Here is a 23,346-nt window from a genome sequence, read left to right on the forward strand (position 1 = left end):
AATGTGCATTTGAGGAAATTGATTCTTGTGCCCAGACATTCGGCAAGCAGTATGCTGGGATGTAACTGACACCTTTCTAGAAATTTGGCTGCATATATGGGCATGACGGCATTGATATGCGGCGTTCGGGAAGTTCCGCAGAAGATCTGATTGGATGTGTACTTTGAACCATCCGCGTTTTTGGAAATGCCAGTACAGAGGCGGAAGATTTGTCTTTCCTTGAGGTGTAGCCTCTCCTTTTGTCTAGGGAAGATATCCATCCAGAAGATGAATCCGAACGTGATCAAAGGTCTAATTAACTGTTTGTAGTAGAAAATGTTGACCTTTGGTGGAGTGTTCGTTTCCCGATAGGTGGGTTTATTAAACCGAAGGATAGGATGCAGGGATTTGAAGGCATCCCTAACGCGGTTTATAACCTTGTCATCATAGAGACGTTGAATAGGTTAAAGGTATTTGAAGGCACCGCTTACACGATTTAGCACCTTGTTAATATGAGGGATGTTGAATACATTGGAGGTGATGGTGACGCCCAGATGGACGACTTTTTTAACGTTAGGAAGGGGAATTGAATTGATAAGGAGAGATAGGTTCTCGATGGCGGAAGTTATTCTCGGAGTCATCCCCAATTTATCCCCACAGAAGATAATCGTTTGGCATTTTTGACGATTGAGGGCTAGTTGCAATTGGTAAAGTACCAGTAAAGCTCGTCAAAATATGAATTCAAACCAATTTCTCTCTTGATGGGAGTACGACTGGGAGGAAGCAGGTTTGGGATGTCTGCTATGAAGAACGAGAAAAGGGTTGCGGAAAGGACGAATCCTTGTGGGATGCTAGCAGGGCTGGTATAGGGAGCGGGGAGCTGCTGCCGCACTTTCATTTGGGACTATTGACCATCTAGAAAATTAAACATTAACTTGCGGCTTTAAACTTAAGATGTTACCAAGCTTATAGACTAACCTGTATTGCCATACGGGGTCAAAAGTTTTTCTTATGTCAAGGAGGCAGGCTATTGTAGGTGTCTTGCGATAAACCCGGGCAAGATATCGGTTTTAAGCACTAGCGCTTGAAATCAGGGATAGTATTGTTGCTATTACAGTACTTCTTAATGACGAGTTTGATGGTCCGCTCGAAGATTTTGGCGAGGCTGGGAGGATGAAGACAGGCCTAAAACTATCAGAAAACAAGTCGGAATACCGGAAGCTCGCGCTTCGGGTATAAAGGTTTTGTGTTCATCTTATGTAAGATCCAACATAATCCTTCATATTTTTCCAAACTACGAGACATACGTACATATTACAGCCATGGATATTACGCTCACCCTAAACAAACAAACTGCCTATTTCCGAATACTGTACACATATATGCACGTATATAAATTGATCGTACCCATATTTCCCATTTACTTCTTATATCTATTTGAATTAGGCACTACCCGCAAGGTTCATTAGCACGCATATATTATGTACCTACATAGACTAAAACAAAATAATTTTCTGCGACGCAATTCATAAGAATTCATTTCATTGTGGTATTGACGAATTGATGTGTGATGATGACGTCATGCAGGTTGCAGAGTGCACGAAATTCACAAAAAATTGTAAAGTTTCACCCCCTATAACTTTGTTAATAATGGTTGGATTTCTTTCAAACTTGATCAAACTGTGCATTATGTTCTTCATTACACGGGTGCCAAATTTTATACTTCTGGGGTGAACATAAGAGGGGGTACCGGGTGAATTTCTAAAATGTGGAAATATACTATTATTAACTTTATTTGTACAGATATCGGAACCGGATATATTTTGAGGCCTACATTTCGTAGAGATGCACCACTGTGATTTTTTTCAAATTTTTCGGTTGGATAGGTTTTTGGGGGTCATGTTTTGGGCCATCACTCCCCTATGTTTCACCCAATATCAAATATTGAACCAGTTTCAAAAAGTACTAATTGAGACCTTTCATTTGATACCCCGCATGGCTACATTCTGTGAAATTTGCACCCTCCATTCACATGTATGGGGAGCCCCCCCTTAAACTTAACACAAGGTGGCGCCACTTACTACATGTAAAGGGAACACCAGATTACATACTCTCACCAATTTTCGTGACAATCGGTCCAGCCGTTTACGAATAAATCGGGTGTGACAGACAGACAGATAGATGGACAGACGGACAGACAGACACCGTCTCAATTCTAATAAGGTTTTGTTTCACACAAAACCTTAAAAAGAGGATTTTCATTCTTTAAAGGGATAGGAGTCTTTTGATCATACTTCCAGCTCGGGGGAAAGTGAGTCTTCAGCAAGCTAAACCCATCTGAACGAAACTTGGTGGATAGATGAGAACTGTGAAATCCCACGGATACAATGAATGACATAAATTTAACTCGAGTGTAAAGTTTGGAGCCACCCTTGCAAAGGGGGATGTACATTTTTTTTCAACCAATGCAGTCATGTGGAAAATCAAATGAAAGGTTTCGATTAGTACTTCCCGAAACTTATATTATAATAGTTTTGACATAGGTCTCAAAATGCGAGTAAAAAGGCAAAATGAGCACACTTAAAGTAAGGCAAGACCCATTTCGGCGCAAAAATCTGACAAAAGCAGGGTGATGCGTTTATACGAAATCTATGCTTCAAAATATATCTCATTCCGGTATCAACCCAAATAAACTTGACCTCTGTCTTAATAAGGAACTGCAGACATTTAGCTTTTGCGCCGAGGTCCACCAATTCGATGTCTATAAACGCTCTCTGGCGTCCTGGCTAGGTCATCGTTCCATCTCAGGCAGGGTCTGCCTCGTCTTCATTTTCTACCATAAATATTGCCCTTATAGACTTTCCGGGCTGGATCATCCTAATCCGTACGGATTAGGTGACCCGCCCACCGTAACGTATTCAGCCAGATTTTATCCACAACCGGACGGTCATGGTATCCATTCTCATGTAGGAGGCAAAAATTCTTTGCAGAATTCTTCTCTCGAACGCGGCCAAGAGTTCGTAATTTTTCTTACTAAGAACCCAAGTCTCCGAGGAATAGGTGCGGTTTGGCAAGATCATTGTCTTGTACAGTAAAATTTTTGACCCTATCGTGAGACGTTTCGAGCGGAACAGTTTTTGTCAACCATCGTGCGCGGATTTCATCATCGTAGCTGTTATTGGTTGTTATCGACCCTAAATAGAAGAAATTTTCAACGGTCTCAAAGTTGTGAGACGTTTGGAGCAGAACAGTTTTTGTAAGTTGAAATAGGCTCTATTGGCAGCCAACAACCGTACGCGGATTTCGTCATAGTAGACGTTATCGATTGTGATTTTCGACACTAGACACTCAAAGTTGTAATCTCCTATCTTTATTTTTCCCATTTGATCAGTGCACTTCGATGTTGTTGATTGGTTGGTTTTTGGTACTCACGTTAATACCATATATTTTGTCTTGCCTTCATTGATGTGTAGCGCCAAGATTTCGCGCCACCTGTTCAATCTGGATGAAGTCAGTCTATACGTCTCGGGTCGTTCTTCCCATTATGTCGATATCTTCAGCATAGGCCAACAGTTTGGTGGACTTAAAGAGGATTTTACTTCTGCAGGACCAGGTTAAAGAGGACGCATGATTGGACATTGCCTTGTCTTAGACCGTGTTGATGTCGAATTGTCTTGCTTTCATCTGACCTCTCACATTGATCGGGATCAGAGCAGTCAGTCTTATTTTGGACTTGTTAGCACTGCTGAAGGGAACAAATGGTTCCCGGAATATCGGTATTTGCAAAATAAAAATATTAACACTAGCGAATCAACAATTTTGTCGGGATACCGAATTCTTTCATGGCCGTGTACAGTTTTACCCTGGCTATGCTATCAAAGATGGCCTTAAAGTCGATGAGAAGATGGTGCAACTGATGTCCATATTTCAACAGTTTTACCATCGTTTGCCACAGAAAGAAAATCTGATCTATTGCTGATTTGCCTGAAGCGAATACTCTTTGGAATAAACCAATGATGTTCTGGACGTATGGGGCTATCCAACCTAGCAAGATAGGGGAGAATGTATTTTTATGTCTGGGACAGATAATGCTTCGTTGCGAGTCGTCAGGTATAGGAGCTAATGTATCGCATGAATGCGAGCTCCGTCCCTACTTCGCTGTAAAAATCTCCAATTATGATTTTGATATCATGTCTGGGGCAGGTTTCGAGGGTTCGTTCTACTGCCTGGTAGAAAGTATCCTTCTCCGACTACAGTCTCCTTTGTAGGGGCGTGAACGTCAATGAGGTTTATATTTCAAAATTTTCCTCAGAAGCGCAGAATACAAGGCCAGGCTTCATTTTTTGGCTAACTAAGAAACCTACTTCGGGTACATGGTTTGCTGGATGGCCACTATAGTATAGTGGCTCTTCTTTAGGAAACCGGCCCCGATATTGGGATCGGGTATCGGCTACCTGCTTGGAAGTTCCTTTTCGGTATAGGGAGTGCACGTTCCATGAGGAAATGCGCAAATCGTTATTCCGTTTTCGTGGTTATGTTGTCGGTCCGAGGCTCCTTTTGTGGCTTCGTTGTAAGCAGTTTTCCGTATAGGGTGGTTAGCCTGACCGAACCCCGAACCTGGTTCTTCAGGTTGGTTGGTTGATTGGTTCAGTTTGTTCGTCTGCAGCTTTTCGTTAAGAAAGAGCTCCCAGCGGTCACCACGTGCAGGTGCAGAAAGGGTTTGATAGTAGAGCTGTTAGTTTAGTTCAGAAGGCGTTTATCAGGTTTTATACTCCATCGTGGGTACTAATCTAGGTTTCGTCTTGGGACCTATACTACCCTTTAAGCACCTCAAATAAACTTGCTAGTAGTATATTACAAACTTTTAGAAATTGACAGAAAAATTCACCTTAAGTTCATACTAGGAGTACTAAATTTTGCACCAGCATAGAAAACATTATCGCTCTTACGTTTGCCAGTTTCATGGAGATCTGGCTAAGTTATAGCAGTTCAAACTAATCAATTTTGTGTATCCTAAGTCATGCGAATAAGATGAGAATAATTGATATTCGAGTTTCATTCATGAAGAATCTACTTCTCCCCAGCTCTTTTTAAGGTTTTGTGTGAAGCAAAAACTGTCTGTCTATTGGTCTATCTGTCACAACTGGTTTATTCGGAAACGGTTCGATCGATTGTCACGAAAGTTGGAGAGAACATGTGATCTGCCGATCCCTTTACATACAACAAACGTCGCCATTTGGTGTTGAGTATAAGAATGGCTCCCTATACATGCGGCAAAAGGGTACAACATTTTTTTCACAGAATGTGGCCGTGTGGGGTATCATATGAAAGGGTTCTATTAGTGGTTTTCAAAACTGGTCTTATGTCTGATATCAGGCGAAACGTACAGGAGGGCAGGCTTAAAATATGATCCAGAAAAGTGTAACAGGTTGCGTTCTCAGAACGTATCCAGCCGAAAATTCTGAATAAAATCATAGCGATTTATCTGAGCGAAATCTAGGTCGATCGACATCGATATTTGCACAAATAAAGTTAATAATAGTATATTATCATATTTCAGAAATTTATTCCTCCCCTCCCCTTTAAGTTCTTGCTAGAAGTACAAAATGGTAGGGGTATAGGAGATAATATAAAGCATATCTTTGGGAAGTTTGAAAGAAACCCAACTATTGTTGGCAAAGTTATAGAAGGTGAATTTCGTGCATTCTAAAACGTGTATGAGGTCATCATAACATATCAATTAATCAATACCACAGCAAAAAGAGCTCATATGTATTGGGGCCGGAGGGAAACGTGCATATATAAGACAGTATTCGATAATGGGCATTGTTTACTTGTTTAGCTTGAGCATAATATCTACGTCTGTAATAAGTACGTATAATTTTAGCTTCCGGTATTCCGATTTTTTATTGTTAGATTATTAGATTCTTTTTCATCTAGTTTTTTCTATCTACTTATTAGTGTTCATTATTTGTTCGTAATAAAAATGATTTTGAGAACGAAAAGCTTTACAGTAAACTCACAGGGTAACCGTCATATAATCAAAACCTCCTCACAATACTCTAGTCACACATACATCCAGGAATTCGATCGGAGCCACCAGACCTGAAATAAATAAGGCGGGAGGGGGGAGAGGCGTGCTTGCAATTGAGTACCCGTCGGAGCTGCCTGACTTCACCCATTTATTGTCTCTCCACTTTGTCGGATTTTCTACATATTATCGGTGAGCACCATTCTTCTCTATAATTAAGTTCTGAACTCTCGCCTTCATGTAGCCAAAACCGTTCTATTAATGTGCACCGCGAACATAACCGCATATGGAGCTTTATTATAATAAACGTATTGTTTGATTTCAGCTTCAGGGTATAATTCCAGTCTCAGTTTCAGCTTCATTGTCCTGCTTCTTTGTATGTAGCCTTGCCATTAACAGGTGTTATTTTTCCTTGCCTTCCTACCTGGGATGAGACAATTAATAAGGGAAAACCCGACTAGCGTGATGCGCACTACAAATGTGTGTACGCCTATTGGCATGCCTCAATACCATTTACTATGAACTGCAAATGCTTCTTGTAAAGTATGTGGCCATCTGGTGTGGTTTTTAGGATCGGGCTTTTAGTGCGGAGCTACTTATCACATGATACATCCAATCCGAGGATATGGCCTAAATTGATGTGCAATATTGATTTTGCTGGAAGTCGTTGCAAGCGTAGCCCACTTGAATCGAGAGTCGAATTACTACTTTCATTGGTTCCCTCCGGGTTTAAAATTGCAACGAGTGAAAAATATTTGAAGCATTCTACCAGCTCCACACGAAAAGCAAACGTAATCTCTTATCTCTGAGTAGTCCTTTATTTACACGAGCAGTGACAAAGGACCTTATATCTGTAAATGTTTCACAGATAAAAACTACAAAAGTTTCCCGGCCCAAGTCTGTAACGTGATTTTGGAGGAAAATATACTTCATTTTATTTCCATCATCTCTCCTTTCTAGCATTCGTTCCTTGTTGCTCAGTAATTTTATTCGTCATGATTGCATTACCCTTTGATAGGACTCTGTTACGTGGATAAGTTACCCTGAAAATGCTTTTCAATTGCTCCATGAATATAGGTAATCTTTCCATATAATCTTGTTAAAATCAGAGGAATTTATTCAGAACTCTTCTCTCTGAAGCGAATTCCATGAAGGTTATAGATGTCAAGCATTAAATCAGGTGGAACGTCTGTAGAAATATGTATATAAATATATGCAAATGGTTTCGTAAATCATGCGAACATTTGAAAATTTGAAAAGATTGACTTCTGGGGAATTTTTGAAGTGAAACTTATTAAATGTATACGTTCAGTTCAATGAGGGATATAGGGTATAAACAAGTCGGGAAACCGGAAGCTAGACGCTTCAGGTATGAAAGGTTTTGTGTATTTCTTTTATAAGGAGATTTGGGTGCATTTGTCCCATTAGCATGTAGCACGTAAAATATGCATATATTATGTGAAAAAAGCCACTTTCAAGTGATATTGACATTCATAGTCTCGAATTTGCAGAGAAGCGACTGCTTTGACCTAGTATTACTTTGTTAGTGCGATTTTCACCAAATTTGGCAAGATCATGCCCTATGCTGTAGCCTATACTGTTGCAAAATTTTCTGATTCCAGGGTGAACTTAAGGGGGGTTTTCCTGTCAATTACTAAAAATTATAGTAATGTACTATTATTAACTTTATTTGAACAGGTATCAGTATGGAGGGTATTTCGGAGCCTAGGCACTATATAGTGACAGCCCCCTAATTTTTTTCAGATTTTTCGGTTGGGTAGTTTCTGAGAATGGGTTCGTTGAAAAAATGACCACTTTCAACCCCCCGCACCCCCCACCTTTTCAACAAATGTCAAAACTAAGACTGGCTTCGAAAAGTACTAATCGAGACCTTTAATTTGATACCCAACATGACTATATTTGATGAAAAAAAAATTTACACCCTCCTTTTGCATGTGTGGGGACCCCCCCTTAAATTCGCCGTAAAAAGATGTAACTCACTATATGCGTGAGCGTTCACAGTTTCCACCTTTCTACCAAATTTGGTGCCAATCACTACAACCGTCTCTGAGAAAAATGCGTGTGACGGACAGACAGACAGACAGACAGACAGACAGACAGACAGACGGACAGACAGACAGACAGTAAACCGATGTTAATAAGGTTTTGTTTTACAAACAAAGCCTTAAAAAGTATCTGGGGTGCGATAAGTGGAATGATTTTTGAATCCAATCCTTGTTCATATTATTTTGAAGAATCGCTTCATAAATACCACAACAGATGCTACCAATATGTTGTCCTGCGATTCATATGACTGCACCACATAAAACACAAATTTCGCCACGTTAAAAAACACACTCACATAAGTGGATTTCTCGACATTTTTTCAAATGTAATGGAATCTTGAAACTCCAGGAACTGCTGCTCAGTCCCCATTGATGATAGTAGCTTTTTGAATGTGGAAATCGGCCACTTATATCATTAACAATAATATCAGCGACTCACTTAGGCTGGGAGCAAGTTGACACGCAGTCTGTCTCAGGGTGATGCATGGTAACGCAGGGTGACATAGGAAAACAGGAACTGAAATCGTTTTGCAGAGAGCGAAAATTAAGTTCTATCGCTATTGTGTCAAATAATGTACAGATCTCTTAAGGGGGTCATCCCGTGTGAAGGTCGTTCTTTTCGCTTTTTTTTGTGACGAACTGGATAAAGGCACAATTACGAATTTTTTACCACATATTTGTTCATGTCTTGAGCATGCGTAGCAATTTTTACAGTACAATAACATCGTGCGTTATTGAAATAAAGAGCAACTTATACACCCACCTCCAAAAAAGGTGTTTTTCTGCTGATAAAGTTCAGCTTTTCTGAAACTTCAATACGAAAGAGGTAAGCCTGATTGGTCGTAATCCTTCAAGGATTAATGGGAGCGCCTGCGCGTCTCTGAACGACGTACAGCTCTAATGAAGCATTGATGTCAAGGCTTCTAAAACATAACTAACATTACGTCCTCTACGTAAAGGTCGGCTCCTACATTCTTTGCTCAGAACTTTAAGGCTTCTAAAACATATCGCAATATGTGCAATATCGCTGGTACTTTCGACAGTCTGTTGACACTACAGATAGAACCGTTTGCTGGAAGTGCTCTTCTTTCCTATATCAGATAAAAGCTTCTGAGATTGGGCAGATCTCCGTTGCACTATGTTGCTACTGTCGTTTTGCTTTATTTTGCAGAGTAAGAGACCCTTAAGGTAAATTCGAATGCTTCCTCCAAAGAGCGATTAAACCCCAGTTCGGTGAAAGCACCGAAGAATTTGAACTTAGTGCAATAATTTGACCACACTTTCTCCAATTGATTTCGTTGGGTCTCCGAAAGGGTAGAGAATATCTCAAACAGCTTTCCATTCGGAAAATTGCATTATCAACTAGTAACATAGAATTAAGGACCTTCTTACAGCCGTTACAATTCACTAACTTTTTGAAAAGGGAAGTTGCTGTAATGCCGGGATCACACACCGATAGGTTTACGTTACATTCTTCATTGATTAAATATGTATACGTAAAATTCAAAAATTTTGACTGACGGTTTCGTCCAGGGCAGAGGCAACTCATCAGACGCTGCCTCACCTCTGCCCTGGGAGCAGTGTGACCGAAAGTGCCAACAGGTGGAAAGACACTCCCTTTTATCATCGCAAAAACACGACAAGGTTGCGAGTTATATTGGACTTAAAACGCCAGTCGTTGTAGTCTAAGCTAGACTAAAGCTAGGTTGTTGTTTAGGATCTGCGGGATCCTAAGTCCCCCCTGGACGAAACTGTCAGTCAAAATTTTTGAATTTTTCGATTCTTAATGCTTGGGGTGCTACGCTCCAACTAGGGATCCATGGACTAAAAAACGAGGGAGTAAGTTGCTCCTCATTTAGTCCGGTCCACCATCAAGTGGATGGGGACTTAGGATCCCGCAGATCCTAAACAACAATATATACGTACTCCGCCCACACCTGCTCCAATATCATCACAATTAGGTCTCTGGGACTCATGTCTTGGCATGGAACGTCGTACAGGCTCTTTCTGACGAGGATATATATTCTGTATCAACTCCGATCGCTACATCTTGTCGTATGGATTATATACCAATATTTTTCTTGAAGTCCTCTGATGACCTGACCTCCTGCAATGGACGAAAACCAGCGAAGTTAGCGGAAGAACACTTCAAGTGCTGATTTATCTGCATCACTTCCAGTATGATCTGTTTACGTCTTTGTCAAATCGTTAGCGGCGTCTATTAGATCAAAGTTGTCGCCCAGTTTTGTGGAACTTGAGACGTTCACCTTTGAATTTCTAACTCCGAGTCCCACTTTCTGCATTCAGGGAATCTCCATTTCTACGAAGTAGGAAAAGTTGGTTATCTTCCTGGGGTTCCTTCTTTTTGATCGGCACCCAGTCGTTCTTGGGAATACATGAGTTTTACAGGACAAGCCAAGTTGTATTAATCAAAATCTCCAGCAACGGGATGTGAACAACCAGAGTCTTGGGAATCCGGCTGTATGAGACAGCGTTGAACTTCCCAGGTATTGCTGATCTTGGCAAAGTACGTGCTTTACAGATGCTATCATGTGACCACGGTCGAGGAATCATACCAGGGAATACATTCCCTATGCTCTACCTTCCCTTCCAACGCCAGTTCATACCTCCGGTCCTAGTTTGCCAACAGCACCCGTAAATTATTCCTTGCTGCTGCTTGTTGTCTGAACGCTCTTAAAAACTCTGCTTTCCTTGCACCCAACTCGCTCTCATGCTGATGTCGATTGCACATGAAGTTTTTAAATTCCTGCTAGTTTTCCAAATTATTGTATTGTTTGACAATGCGGTTTGCTTATTCTTTATTTTTATTAGCTTTCGATGGTTCGAGTCTTGGTGTCGACGATTTTGAACACGGAAGTATCATCGCTGGTGATACATACATCCAGTTTGACGACAATGTTTTTTAGACAGGAAACCGCTGACCCGTCCCCTACTCGCATTTTCGGAGGTCTCTGTTATTTTTACTGGTCTGTTTCCTCTCTGTATCCCAGTTGTTCCTCCCCCAATAATGCTTCTGCCATCAACAGCTTTTCTTCTTTCGGCAACCATTTTTTAAGAATTCGAGTCCATGTCTTCATCCCATGAACAACTTGAAAAACATGTATACTCTTTTCAGCACGCACACCAGAATGAGGGTTTTAGTTGAAAAAGAAGGCAGCCATGGTATTCAGAGTCCGTGTACTAGAAATCAAGCTCCCCGTGTCCAAGCAGCCCTCGCCATTTGCTGTTCCAACTTGTTCCTATTAGCATCTTTCTAAGGGTATTGTTTCCGTTATCCTCTGCCAGATTTGATTGCCCCTAAAACATGACTAGCAAGCAAACAGATCCTCGTCGGTTGAATCAACCTACTTCCATCACGGCGTAGCACACTCTACGCCTCTTCGGAGATAGTTTCCAGGCCCAGACCCAGAAAGATCCTTGAGAAAAAACCACTCTATCACAATTTTCTCGCCAATCAAAACAATGACCAATTGGTAAATTTTACGAAAATGCCAACCGGGAAGCAAAGAAAGCATTCCCTGCAAAAAAAGGACAGCCGAATGGTCTATCACAAAATTCTTTACTATGAAATGAAGATCAGTGACGATTACAGAGATTTGTATCATCTACCGATAACCGGCGCCACACAGCGCATTGAACACTTCTTTTGCGTTAATAACAAGAACGATATTTTACTTACCAATTGACGAGCTGCGATGGACAGACGGGAAGAATATTTGCAGCAAATTTCAACGGAAGAATGCCCTATTTCCTCAAGCACAGTTAACATTTGGCGTAATTGCACCTGTCAATGTCACTGAAGTCGAGAAAGGCAAGGAAAGCAACAGAGCCTGACGACATCGCGACTAAATTCTAGAAAGCGGAGAACTAAGATGCAACCACCAGGGTCGGAGTTGGCTGGAAGTCCTGGAGAAAAAATTTAAGAGAAAGAGATAATAGGCAAACCTGCATAATCTTTTTTCCTAGCCCTTATAATTTTCACCCCTGGCCCTGTTTTCCGCACAATTTTCACCCCGGGTCTGGATTTTCTTTCTACATCCCTGTATATGCGCGACACTTTCATTGTCCGCCTATGAATTATACTAGATCATAGCCAACTATTCCATTTAACGTTCTGTCCTTTTGTTAAATTGCTTAGTTCGTGCTAATCACCAACGGAATTAGACGATTACATATGTTGCGTGATAGAGACGTTGGACTTTGTTCATCAAGATGGAGATGGGGACTCTACTTGCTAACGGACATGATGCTTTGCTAGAGGTTTTACGGTCGGTACATCTTTAATAAATATAGCTTTTCCACTTCAATAATGATTTTTATTTCATGCATATATGTAGATATGTGTTTTTACTTACTTCCCTCTTCAATACTTTAGCTATGTATTTTTGACTACCAGGTAGCTAAAGTACTGAGGGGGGAGTAAGTGACCCCGAGATACGTATTCCTATGGAATAAAAATCTTTGTACGCGGAAAAAGGCTGCTTGTTTGCATTATTGAAGAACACTACAAGCATCAGAGAAGATTAAAACTTCGCAAGATCTACGTGATACACTTAGTTCGCAAGAAGCTCCAGTTTTTCCTATATTCTCTAGTGTAAGCCAAGAACGAAACTTTATAAAGCAAAGTGAAGCTGACAACTCTGGAGATAAGGAGTCCATTGCTTTTCTTAGGCCACCTATATTTAGCAACATTCTTGATAATAATATACTCTAAACGCCATTGCCGCTAAACTCTCAAGATATGGCTTGAAATTTTAATTTTTGGTTGATCATGATTCCCAAATATTAACGCGCTGGTTCCAATATATGTTTGCTTGTCAATCTTAATTTTTTTCAATGTTTCTTATCCTCATTTCATGATTAATTTTCTAAATTACCTCGTCACACTTTGTTCTACCTACCTGAGTTAAATCTATTTCTCACATCACCGTGAGACTAACAACCTTTTGGTCAAGAGCTATTCTGTTAATTCTATTACTGTCTCCGCAATTTCCGTTACCGCGACGATCGTTTTATTTCGAATACGATCTAAGACTGAAGTTTTATTGTGAAAACTCTTCTTAGCAGAGTGTAAGACCTCTATCTGCTACAAAGATTTGTCACACGCACTTTGTGCGGAAGCGGTTACCCTATTTGATATGAAATTTTCTGGAACTTTTTCTGGAGTTATGAGCATCATCACTTGATGTTGATTTCAAGAAAGAAATTCACAGACAATATTGTAATGAAACCCATGGTGTTTTACGTAGGCACCTGTCGTGAGACTTAATCCTACGGTCCTCTTAAGACACGGATTGATTTTGTGCAAGAACTACCTAAATCTCTACCGAACTATGGAGTACGGCACCCGTGTTGATACGCAACACCACGTCGAGGCCCGAAGGTCTCTTCTCGCTTGAGCATAACCACAACCACCATGAAACCCCTACTAGGGGGCCAACCGCAAATAACCGAGCTGTCCTCTCATACAACAGGAGTTCACCCGAAGTATGTGAGTCCAGGGGCTTTCCCGGTTCCATGGTACCAGTATACCCCTGGTAAGGTTTCGTGACCAATTTGCCACTTCAAATGAGTCCCCGTGCAGACTCGGTTCTGATCGCCCTGATTAGGCCTTTGGAGCATTCGCCTACTGAATCACGGCCGGCAAACCAAAGTGAGTACAGCGTCTCCCGGTGCCACCACTATGGAGGTTCTCCTCGGCCACTTGGTTTTGGTTTGGCCGATAGGGTTGCCGCCCCATCTTCCTCGCCGCCACCTCTGAGCACCAGACAATATTGTAATGTCAGATATCAGTGAAAAAGGAAGGAAGTTGAAATCTAAATCAATCACCTATCCTCAGAGACTGTCCAATCTGCAAGTCTGGCAGCCAGGCTTCAAAATACGTTCCACCTCGATATAGGTTCGTCTTATTTCTAGCTGTGAATTCCGGACTATTTTGGGAATTGATCGTGAAGGGACTCTCGAGGACGATTGAAAATTCTCCTTCTAACCCTCCTACTCCACTGCTTTCATTTGATATTCTCCTTCCATATGTCCAAGGGATCTTGCATTGCGTTATTCACGGGATGCATGTACATAGGTTTATAGTTCCACGCGTTCTACCAAATTCAATAGGTATAACTATTTCTGGGAAGAGTGCGTGCTACCTTCATACAGACAGCCAATAAACCGACTTTAGGAGAATTGTTTTTCACAAGGGATTCAAGGTTTTGTTGAAAACAAAACAGTATTAAAAACGGTTTACTGCCGGATCTAGTCCACCTGTCTGTCTGCCACACCCATTTTCTTAGAAATAGTTACCTCTATTGACGCAAAATTTGGTGGAAAGGAGGGAACTGTGCATACAATGAGTAACGTAGTTTCATCTTGATTTTGAGGGGGAGCACCCATACATGCAAAAGGGCGGTGTTAATTTTTTGCCACCGAATATAGTCATGCGGGGTACCAAATTAGCACTTTTCGAAGCCAGCATTAATTTTGAAATTATTTGCTATGGACAGGAGCGCGGGTCCGAAAGGAGTCAATGCTTTCAAGTATCCGCTCTCAGGTACTACCTATCCGCAAAATCTAAAGAAAAAAAATATGGTGGTCGCGCCCCGTTACGATATCTGCTCAAATAAAATTCTAAATTTAAAGTTTGAAAATGTACCACAAACCCCTTTGGAGTTTGTACTAGATCCATAGTAAGATGGACTTTATTAGCAGGCATCATAGTGGTAAGTTTGGTGGAAATCCAACTATAACAAAGTTATAGTAGGTCAAATTCCCCCTTTCGCGTCAAATTACTATTCCTCACTAAAATTTCAGTAATACAGCGATTTGAATATAATATATATTTAACTTATATAAACTATGAGGTATAAGTGGAACCATTATGTAGCCAAATATTGTTAAATGAAAAATCAACAAGACCGTTCGTATCTCAAACGTAAAGCTTCCGGGTTTCCGAACCTGTTAATGAAAAGCCGCCCATTCTCCACCCTTGGATTGTTTGATCTGCTCAAATTGAGATTCTAGTGTCGTTGTTACAATTGTAAATAAAATTAATTTTTTTTTAAATTAAACCTTTAATATCCACCTCTTTCACGGCAAATGATAAAGTTATTCGAGTACGAAATAGGTAAATCAAAACTTGAAATAAAAGGAGTGAATAAAATTCCGACGTTGGAAGAGCAGTTCTTAGACGTATTCTATACGTAGCAATAGAACAGGACGAAGAAAGGACATAGATGATTTGTTTATGGTGTTGGAAGTGAACGATAGAAAATAATATTAGGTTCTCTACGTTTTACTTGTTACTTTCATGATTACATCATAGACTAGCTCCTATTCTACTTCTAAATTAGGAGACAAATGGTTTTAGGACAAGTTATATGCAGCAGAGAAGAGGGAAATAAACCAATTAAATACAGATATCTCTTTAACGAAATTCCATTAGTTCAAAGAAATGTCTATACATGGGTCTCTTTTTAAACCTATCAGATTGGCGGTCAATTATGCTATTATCGTTAGTAATGAAGTGCATACATAAGAACATAACTCGCCAAGCCATTTATTTTATATTACAGGCCTATTTATTGTTTCGATCAAAAACTGCTTTTATGAATTGTTGAATTGATAAAGGATGAAGTATAAATATAGCATTAATTCGAATTATGCCGTAAACACATGTCTATATAAAATCAAAACTTATTGTCATTATAGACGAAAAATCGCATTCCGTCCCAAAGGAACATCCTTTTGACTATAGATCGAACCGGTAAAGCTAATACAAGTTTATCACCAGTGCCACCTCATAACTTTATAGAAGCTGTCTACTCATCGTCTGGGAAGAATGAAGCGGGAAATCAACGGATGGCGAATAGTGTGTGCGACGAGGGACGAAAAAATTATTCACATAAGGGAACCATGGGAACGCGACATGTTGTTAATATGCTTGGTAAGTAAAAAAAATATTACAATGAGCCATAAATATGCCTTTGCAGATATGTAAAGCATAAAATATTGGAAATATCCTGCGAGGGAGAAGAGAATCTCTGGTAACTGAGCAATTTCAATAATGTCACATCATAGGAAAATTTTCATGGCAATGTTTATCTAAAGTGAACACATCAATTTATTAGTAATTGAAATACGATATACATTCGTTTTAAATAATTTTGAGGTCTTATCCATCACTTCCTTCACTTTCCAAAGGAAAAAAAACTCCGAACAAAATTGGGAGGCCTGTTAAAATTGTGGGGGTGCTAATTACTTGCAGACTATTGCCCAGTATTAGAACTTTTAATGGCCTTTCTTTTCTACCGAAGTTATTTACACCCTGCTAGAGAGTTAAATAGAGCAGTCACGTGGTGAAATGGACAGTCCACTCATAGCTTATATAACATATATAAACACGGCCTTCATTCAACTTCTACTATCAACCTAACCTGGCAATTCCTAAGAAGTAAGGCAGGGCTAGTTACAACTGGACTAGCTTGAAATACGACTTGTCACGTTAAATAGAGATATGATTTGGGAAAGGTTAGTTATCTGAAAGTTGGGAAGATATTTAAAATCGCGAATTTAAGAGGGTCTTAATTGAGCTTATTTGCATTGGAAAAGAAGCATTTTTCTCAAAAACTACTAAAGTCGTCGCTACGAATATACAGTATCGGAAAAAGAGGTGTTCAGAACAATTTTCAATTTAAGGTTGATTTTTTGGAGAAAAAACGTACCCAAAGTAATTTTCTTAGTTTATTGCCGATTTATTCTGTTGTTAGAAAACAATTGCCAGAGCAGGTAAAACCCTTTAAGTTGAAGTGGTTAAAAAGGCCCTAGTCAGAGAGTAGTTGCGAAGGAACTCAGCATCTCGCAGTCTGATTCCGTAGCACGAACCCCGTTTCAAGAAAGCAAGAGGACATCCGAAGAAATCAGCTCCAGGAACATTTGCTCATCTGTATTGTGTGAAAAAATCCGTTTAAAATGGGATCGCATTGTCGGAAATTAGACTGACAACTTGAGCACACAATTTGGGAGTCATGACAGGTACGGCTGGACAATGAAACTTGTGTTTTATGTTTTTTTTTTATATTATGTTGTTATATGTCGAGGCATGCAAAGCAAACCGATTGCAATTTGACCAACTCTAAAGCATCGGAAAAAATCGTTACGCAAAATTATAATTCGCGAAAGGCACGTTAAATGAAGTGTTAAAGGCTGGACCCCCGTATCTTCTGATTCGGCTAATCAAAATTTATCTTCTTTTCAACAGAAGGCATTCGTCATGTTCGACTATCTTTTGTAGAACGTTACGACCTCAAATACCAAATGTCCACAGTAAAACATGGAGGCGGATCTATGATGGTATGGTCTTGCCTTTTCTCGTCATACAATTGCCCCAATGTTTAAGGTCGCGTTTGTAATAATTACACCCAGATACTGTAATTTATTACTGGAACCTTATTTTGGCAATAACGATTGGATTTTTATATACGGCGAAAATCCGAAACTTTTAGCTCGAATGCCCAAGAAAATCCACCGTCGTCGGCAGAAATCACACTTCCTATATATACAAATTAATCGATGCTTTCGATGCTCTGCCTATAATTCAGAGGAGAGTGCAATGACCCGTCAGACCAAGACCTTGGTTTTGTTGGTGTTTATCTTCAGTGCAACTCTATTTGGCTCTCTTTCTAAATCTACAGCCATTTGGCCAAGGTCCATGATCCGGCGGGAGAGCAAACAGATGCAATCAACGTAGTCGAGGGATCTGAGGAAATATGTCATAGTCCATTGACCTCCTCCACGTCCTTCAGACAAGGTATGAAGAAGATCACCGATAACAATAAAAACTACTCTCACCCCGCTTTCGACTTCAAAATCCTCCGAAATTTTGCCTCGGTGAATTACGTGATATTTTGCGGCATCATATCTCGGTCTGATAATAGTTTAGTTTCTCCGGACTACCTCTCCTACGTAGAATACTCTAGATACACTCCCTGTTCACGCTATCAAAATCGATGAAGACCAGGTGTCGATGATGATGTTATAGGATGTTAATGTGGTGAATGTAGGAGGATCACGACTAGCCTGTTCTCTGTCAATAAAGCTTTCGAGACGTTCTTCGATGCTTTCAAGAATTATTTTGAAACGGCAGGGAGCACGCAGATCTTGACCATCATCCCCTTTTCGCACTTTCTCACAAAGGTCTCAGATTCCCATGATTTTTGTAAGGGTGGAAGCAACAGATCTACAGTAATTGCAGGTGCTGTAATAAATAACTCTGCGGGGAGCCGGGATAACCTAGTGGCTTTACTCCCTTTGAGTGCGTTGATGGCAGAAATGATTTATCTTTTGTTTGGAAGAACAGTCCGTATCCGCATGTTACGATCACTAGCCATTCCATCAACAAGAGAAGGAACCATTGTGAAGTCTTGTATCAACCTCTTCAGTTGTCCATCATCGTTGATGAAAAATTGACTGGTGACGACCTTTACAGGACTATCGAGATGTTTGCGACCACATGGAAGCCCTTTCGTGATGCGGTATACATTTCTGAAATCATCGAGGATCATCGGTCCTCGATGGACCTTCCCAGACCATTACAACGGCAAATTCCCTTTTGTCACGGCCTGCACTATGCTGAATTTCTCGGGATTTCGCTCGGTAACAACGGCTCTCGCAATGTTCCAATGCCCCTTACAACACCTTCGTGTTGGAGGGTTTACAGAAACCGCCAATTCACTTCTTCCCAATTCTGAGACCTGTTCTCCCAGGTAGTGTACTTCCAAGCGAGTCTGTATAGACTCATCTCTGGGGTTCGTGAAAGTACCATCCGGTTTTCTAAGAGAGTCCAACTTGGCCGACTCATCCTTATTAAAGACTCGGCACAACCTGGAAGTCTCCCTTTCACCTTCCTTGTCTTGTTTCGAATGCTTTACGAACCTCTTATATTCACGCTGTGAGTTCTGGAAGTTTAGCCAGTCATCTTCTTTATTGCTTTTGTCAGCACGATTTGGTTGATTTCCTGAGTTTCTGCAGTTCTCGGTTCCATCATGGAGCCGTTTTATCACGTTGGCCTCGAAAAATAGAGCAAACCTCTTCAAAGCACTCTAAAAGTGTAAGATTCAGAGTTTTCAATTGATCATCTATCGCCAAAGGAGTCCTTGGTCGCAGCGAGTTCAAATTTGTCGCCGAGAAGTTCGTTGAACTTCGTCCAATCCGTTTTCCTAGGATTCCGTGTTTATATTACAGATGGCATTTTGCAACTATTCTTTCCCTTTTAACTGTGAATCGCGAAATACACTCCCCTTCATAGAATTTTTCATATTAAGTATATGATCTTTTAACATTTTGTAAAATATTTTGGTCTTTCGTTGACAATGTTGGGGAATGCTTCAATTTCTCAACCTGTTTGGCCGTTACAAGTATGTCCCCTCTGTCTGAAAATGCACTGCAGATTTCAACTTGCTAGACCAGATTAGCTAGCATAGATCTATTTATAGTAGGAAACTGGTAATTAGTTATACGTAAGTTTCATCATGAGCCGCGGTCGGCGGGGTCTGAGGCAAAGGAAATGATAGACAAGGAACTGAATTCTATGCGGCCATTGCAACCTCTTTTCTCCTCGCTAACATATTAATCAATTCTGTTCTTCCTATTCTGCGTGATAAGGGAGATATTGGCCTTTAGACTTATCAAGATTCAAGATTTTCTCAGTTTTCCTTAAATTTCTCACACTTCAAAGTTTTCTAGCACTATCAAGCGTTTATTAGTCATATAATATCTATGGTAAACTCTTCACTGTTTCCCGCACTTGATAATATTTACCCGGATTCGGTTGCTGGTATTTCTCCGAGTTTTAACAAAGTGCTATAACAAATGGTGAGTGATTGACATGCCTCTCACAACGTGTTAGGAGAAGATTTGAAGGTGCAACGTCTGCAGATGCACGTGTCACATTAAGGAAACGCTCCTCCTTAAACTTCACAATTTCTACTCAGACGTTCCCTGTTGGTGCTTCTCCGCTAACATTGCTTTGGGATTTCACTACCTCCATTGATTTCTTTTACTGTTTATCACGGATTATTAGCACCACCTACTTCCCAGGCTACTGTGTAAGCGAATGTTCAGGTCATAAAAGAACCACACTTGCTAATACCTTCCCAAATTCGCCGCCACCTTCCAGCGGACGATACCATAAAGTAGATTTTAGAGGCAACCTGTTATCGTTGTACATGTCTTTCAACAACGTTTTCGTGCTGCAGAGCTGACGAGAAAAAGGAAACCAGTAGAATACGAGTACAAACATGCGTTGACAATCATTTTAAAGGGAATTCGAGGGTGGTTTAGGAATGAAAATGCGAAAGGTTACTTCCAGAAAAATTTAATAACATCGTTCATGTTTGTCTTTTATTACAAGGAAAAGAAAGAATAAATTTTTATTCAGTGGCGCGGTTTAAAATGTTATGCCTGTAGAAGATGAAGGAATGGGGATTCCTTCTTAAATGTGGCTGGGGTTGCGTACATATACGGAATAGATACGATCGGAGCATTTCTGAAACAAAGGAACTGAACTGAAAGTAACTTGCCGATGTTAATTTCAGGTGGAAAACTAAACAAAATTTTGAAATAAAAAACTTCCGGTATCAGTAGATTGCTATCTATTGATGCAAGAATCATTATTTGTATCTAAATAACTGCATTGTTAATGCAATAAAAACTGCAATAATGCTCTTCGCCTAACGAACATTTCCTTCAGCGTGAAGAAGTAACAATCAGGGCTTTTGTCTCGATACCATACGCAATTAAATGCGGTAAATTCTTTCAATTCTTTCATGTACGCGTAAGCATCTGCTATCTGAATCAGTTGACCGACCCATGTGATAATATTTAGGTTTCGCATCCATATATTGTGGTAATCCAGGTCGTATTTATATTCTATAGACCCGTAGTTTGTTTTCACACACTAGACAGATTGCTGACTACATGAAAATTCCCATGACTCGTTGCACGAACAATTTTAACTGGAAATGGTTGGAATACTGTCGGTGAAACAGCAGCCGGACTAAGCCGCGGGCAGTCCGCCCATTTTGGTAGAAACAAACTGACTCTTGCACGGCTGAATTTTTGCATAGATATAGAGTGAAGACCCACAAATACAAGGAAAATATTGTCAAAAGGTTAGGTGGAAGATAAAGGACTATCAGAAGGCTTAAAGTTGCATAAAACAAGTAAAATTTGCATATGAAAAATATTAGGTTGTTGCACATTAAATGACCGATTTGGTACTAAAATTTGAAACGACTGTAGAGCTTATAAAAATTTATTTAATTAATCAAAATAGGTGCTAGTCGATTCAGAACACTTCTCCCACCGAGATACAAGAGCATGTATGCCAGTTTCGTAAAAGTCCAATTTTCGGGTGTTGGTAAACTCGTCAAAGGCAATTTTGATGGCCTCTTCGTTCGTAAATTGCTTTTCCGCCAAAAAATGGTCCAAATACTTAAAAAAGTGGTAGTCGGTTGGCGAAAGATCCGGTGAATATGGTAGATGAGACAGAGTCTCATACTGCATACATTTATCGTTTCTCGAGGTGCCAAAAAAGAATAGTGGATAACCACCATTACCTTGTTCTGATGGAAGCTCGGTTTCGGCATATGCTTCGGTGGCTCATCAGCATCTAGCCATTGTACTGATTGGTGACGATTGTCGTATAATATCCACTTTTCATCACATGCCACTATTCTGTGCAAAAGGGATCGCTTCTGTTGCGGGAGAGTAAAGTCCTGCAAATTCCCATTCGAAGCGCCATGTTTTGCTCCGTTAGGGCTTGCGTAATCCATTTGTCGAGCCTTTTCACGCGAAACTGTCGAATAGTGTACACCCAGTTTCTCCGCAATTTCTCTTACAGGCTGACTTGTGTCGGATTCGACTACTAAACGCAGCTCGTCATTATCAATCGATGGTCGTGGATATCCACTTGGCTCACTTTGATAGTTTACGTCACCTGACCGAAATTTTTGGAACCACCGTCGTGTAGTTCGTTCGCTTACCGTATCAGCTCCAAATGCGCTGTTAATATTCCTGGTCACCTCCGCTGCTTTATGACGGAGTTTGAACTCATACAGAAAAAGTATACGTTCTTGGCTCTTTTCCATCCTTTTTTCCTTTTTATTCGCTGTTATCACAACGATAGTCAAAACTGAAATGACTCCTTAATTAAATGTAGGAGTATTTATACTTCATTATCTGACACCAACAGCGCCAACTGGTGGTGGTTTGATACAGAAAAATTGCAACTAACTTCACTTGATGGCGAAATCGGCCATTTCATATGCAACAACCTAATAACTTTGACATGCCACAGGTATTTTAATTCCTAAAAAGATCGCCGCCTTTACACCACTACAACCTTTATAACTACGATGGCTATAGAACTGATATAGATGTCGAATCGCAGCTAGGATATTACATTAGAATATGAAAATTTGCCTGTGAACATGGAATAAGTAGTGTAGAAATTATAGCAAAAATATTTTCTTCGAATTTTAATTTAATTTAATTTAATTTTCATCAAAAAATTAATCTTCGTTTCACTGTGAAAAAGTTTTGTTAACAACAGTGTTTCCTGAGTGCTCAATTTGTGGTAATAGGTAATAATAGGTTAAATGGGAACTCACTCATTGAAAGGAAATACCAAGCACGTGAACCCAAAGGCAAAAAATAGGTAATAACCTTTCGTAACTAGTTCATTGGCATAATTAATTTCTGTGGAGATACCATTGGAATCTTGTAATTGGTTTTCAATGGACCATTCGAAAAATTAGATTAACAGAAAAAAATTATCAATAAATGCGACTGCTAAAAAGCAAGCCTTACCTTAAAACAATACAACTCGGAAGCAATCTCTAAAATAAAATACAAGTCGTAAACATGAAGCTCAGCGCTTCAGATATTAAAGGTTTTGTTTGTTTCTTCTGTGGCTATACCTGAATGCAAAACTATCCTATTTGTACGCAGCCTTAATGTGATATTGATATCTAGTTGCAGTAAATTTTCACGGTAAAGCCAAGTTTGAGCTATTGTAAAAATTTGTTAGTAATATTATGATTTTGATAAAACTTAGGGGTAACATGCTTCATACTAGAATCTATATTACTACAAATTTTTGTAACTCTAGAATAAACTTAAGAGAGGTTTTTAATCAATTTCCCCAAAAATATAGAAATATACTATTATATATGAATAGATATCGATATCGAGAGT

At 39.9% G+C, this 23,346-nt stretch overlaps 1 protein-coding gene across 1 annotated transcript in view; it reads left to right on the forward strand.

The window, feature by feature from the left end:
• The window catches only part of LOC119653219 (pyrokinin-1 receptor-like), a 379,838-nt gene that overhangs the window by 290,965 nt on the left and 65,527 nt on the right, over positions 1 to 23,346 (forward strand). Inside the window, exon 5 of the mRNA XM_038057794.1 lies at positions 15,802 to 16,036. Coding sequence (XP_037913722.1) covers positions 15,802 to 16,036 — 235 coding nt within the window. The remainder of the gene's footprint in view (positions 1 to 15,801; positions 16,037 to 23,346) is intronic.

Source organism: Hermetia illucens, chromosome 3 (assembly GCF_905115235.1).
Source record: "Hermetia illucens chromosome 3, iHerIll2.2.curated.20191125, whole genome shotgun sequence".
NCBI classification, from domain to species: domain Eukaryota; kingdom Metazoa; phylum Arthropoda; class Insecta; order Diptera; family Stratiomyidae; genus Hermetia; species Hermetia illucens.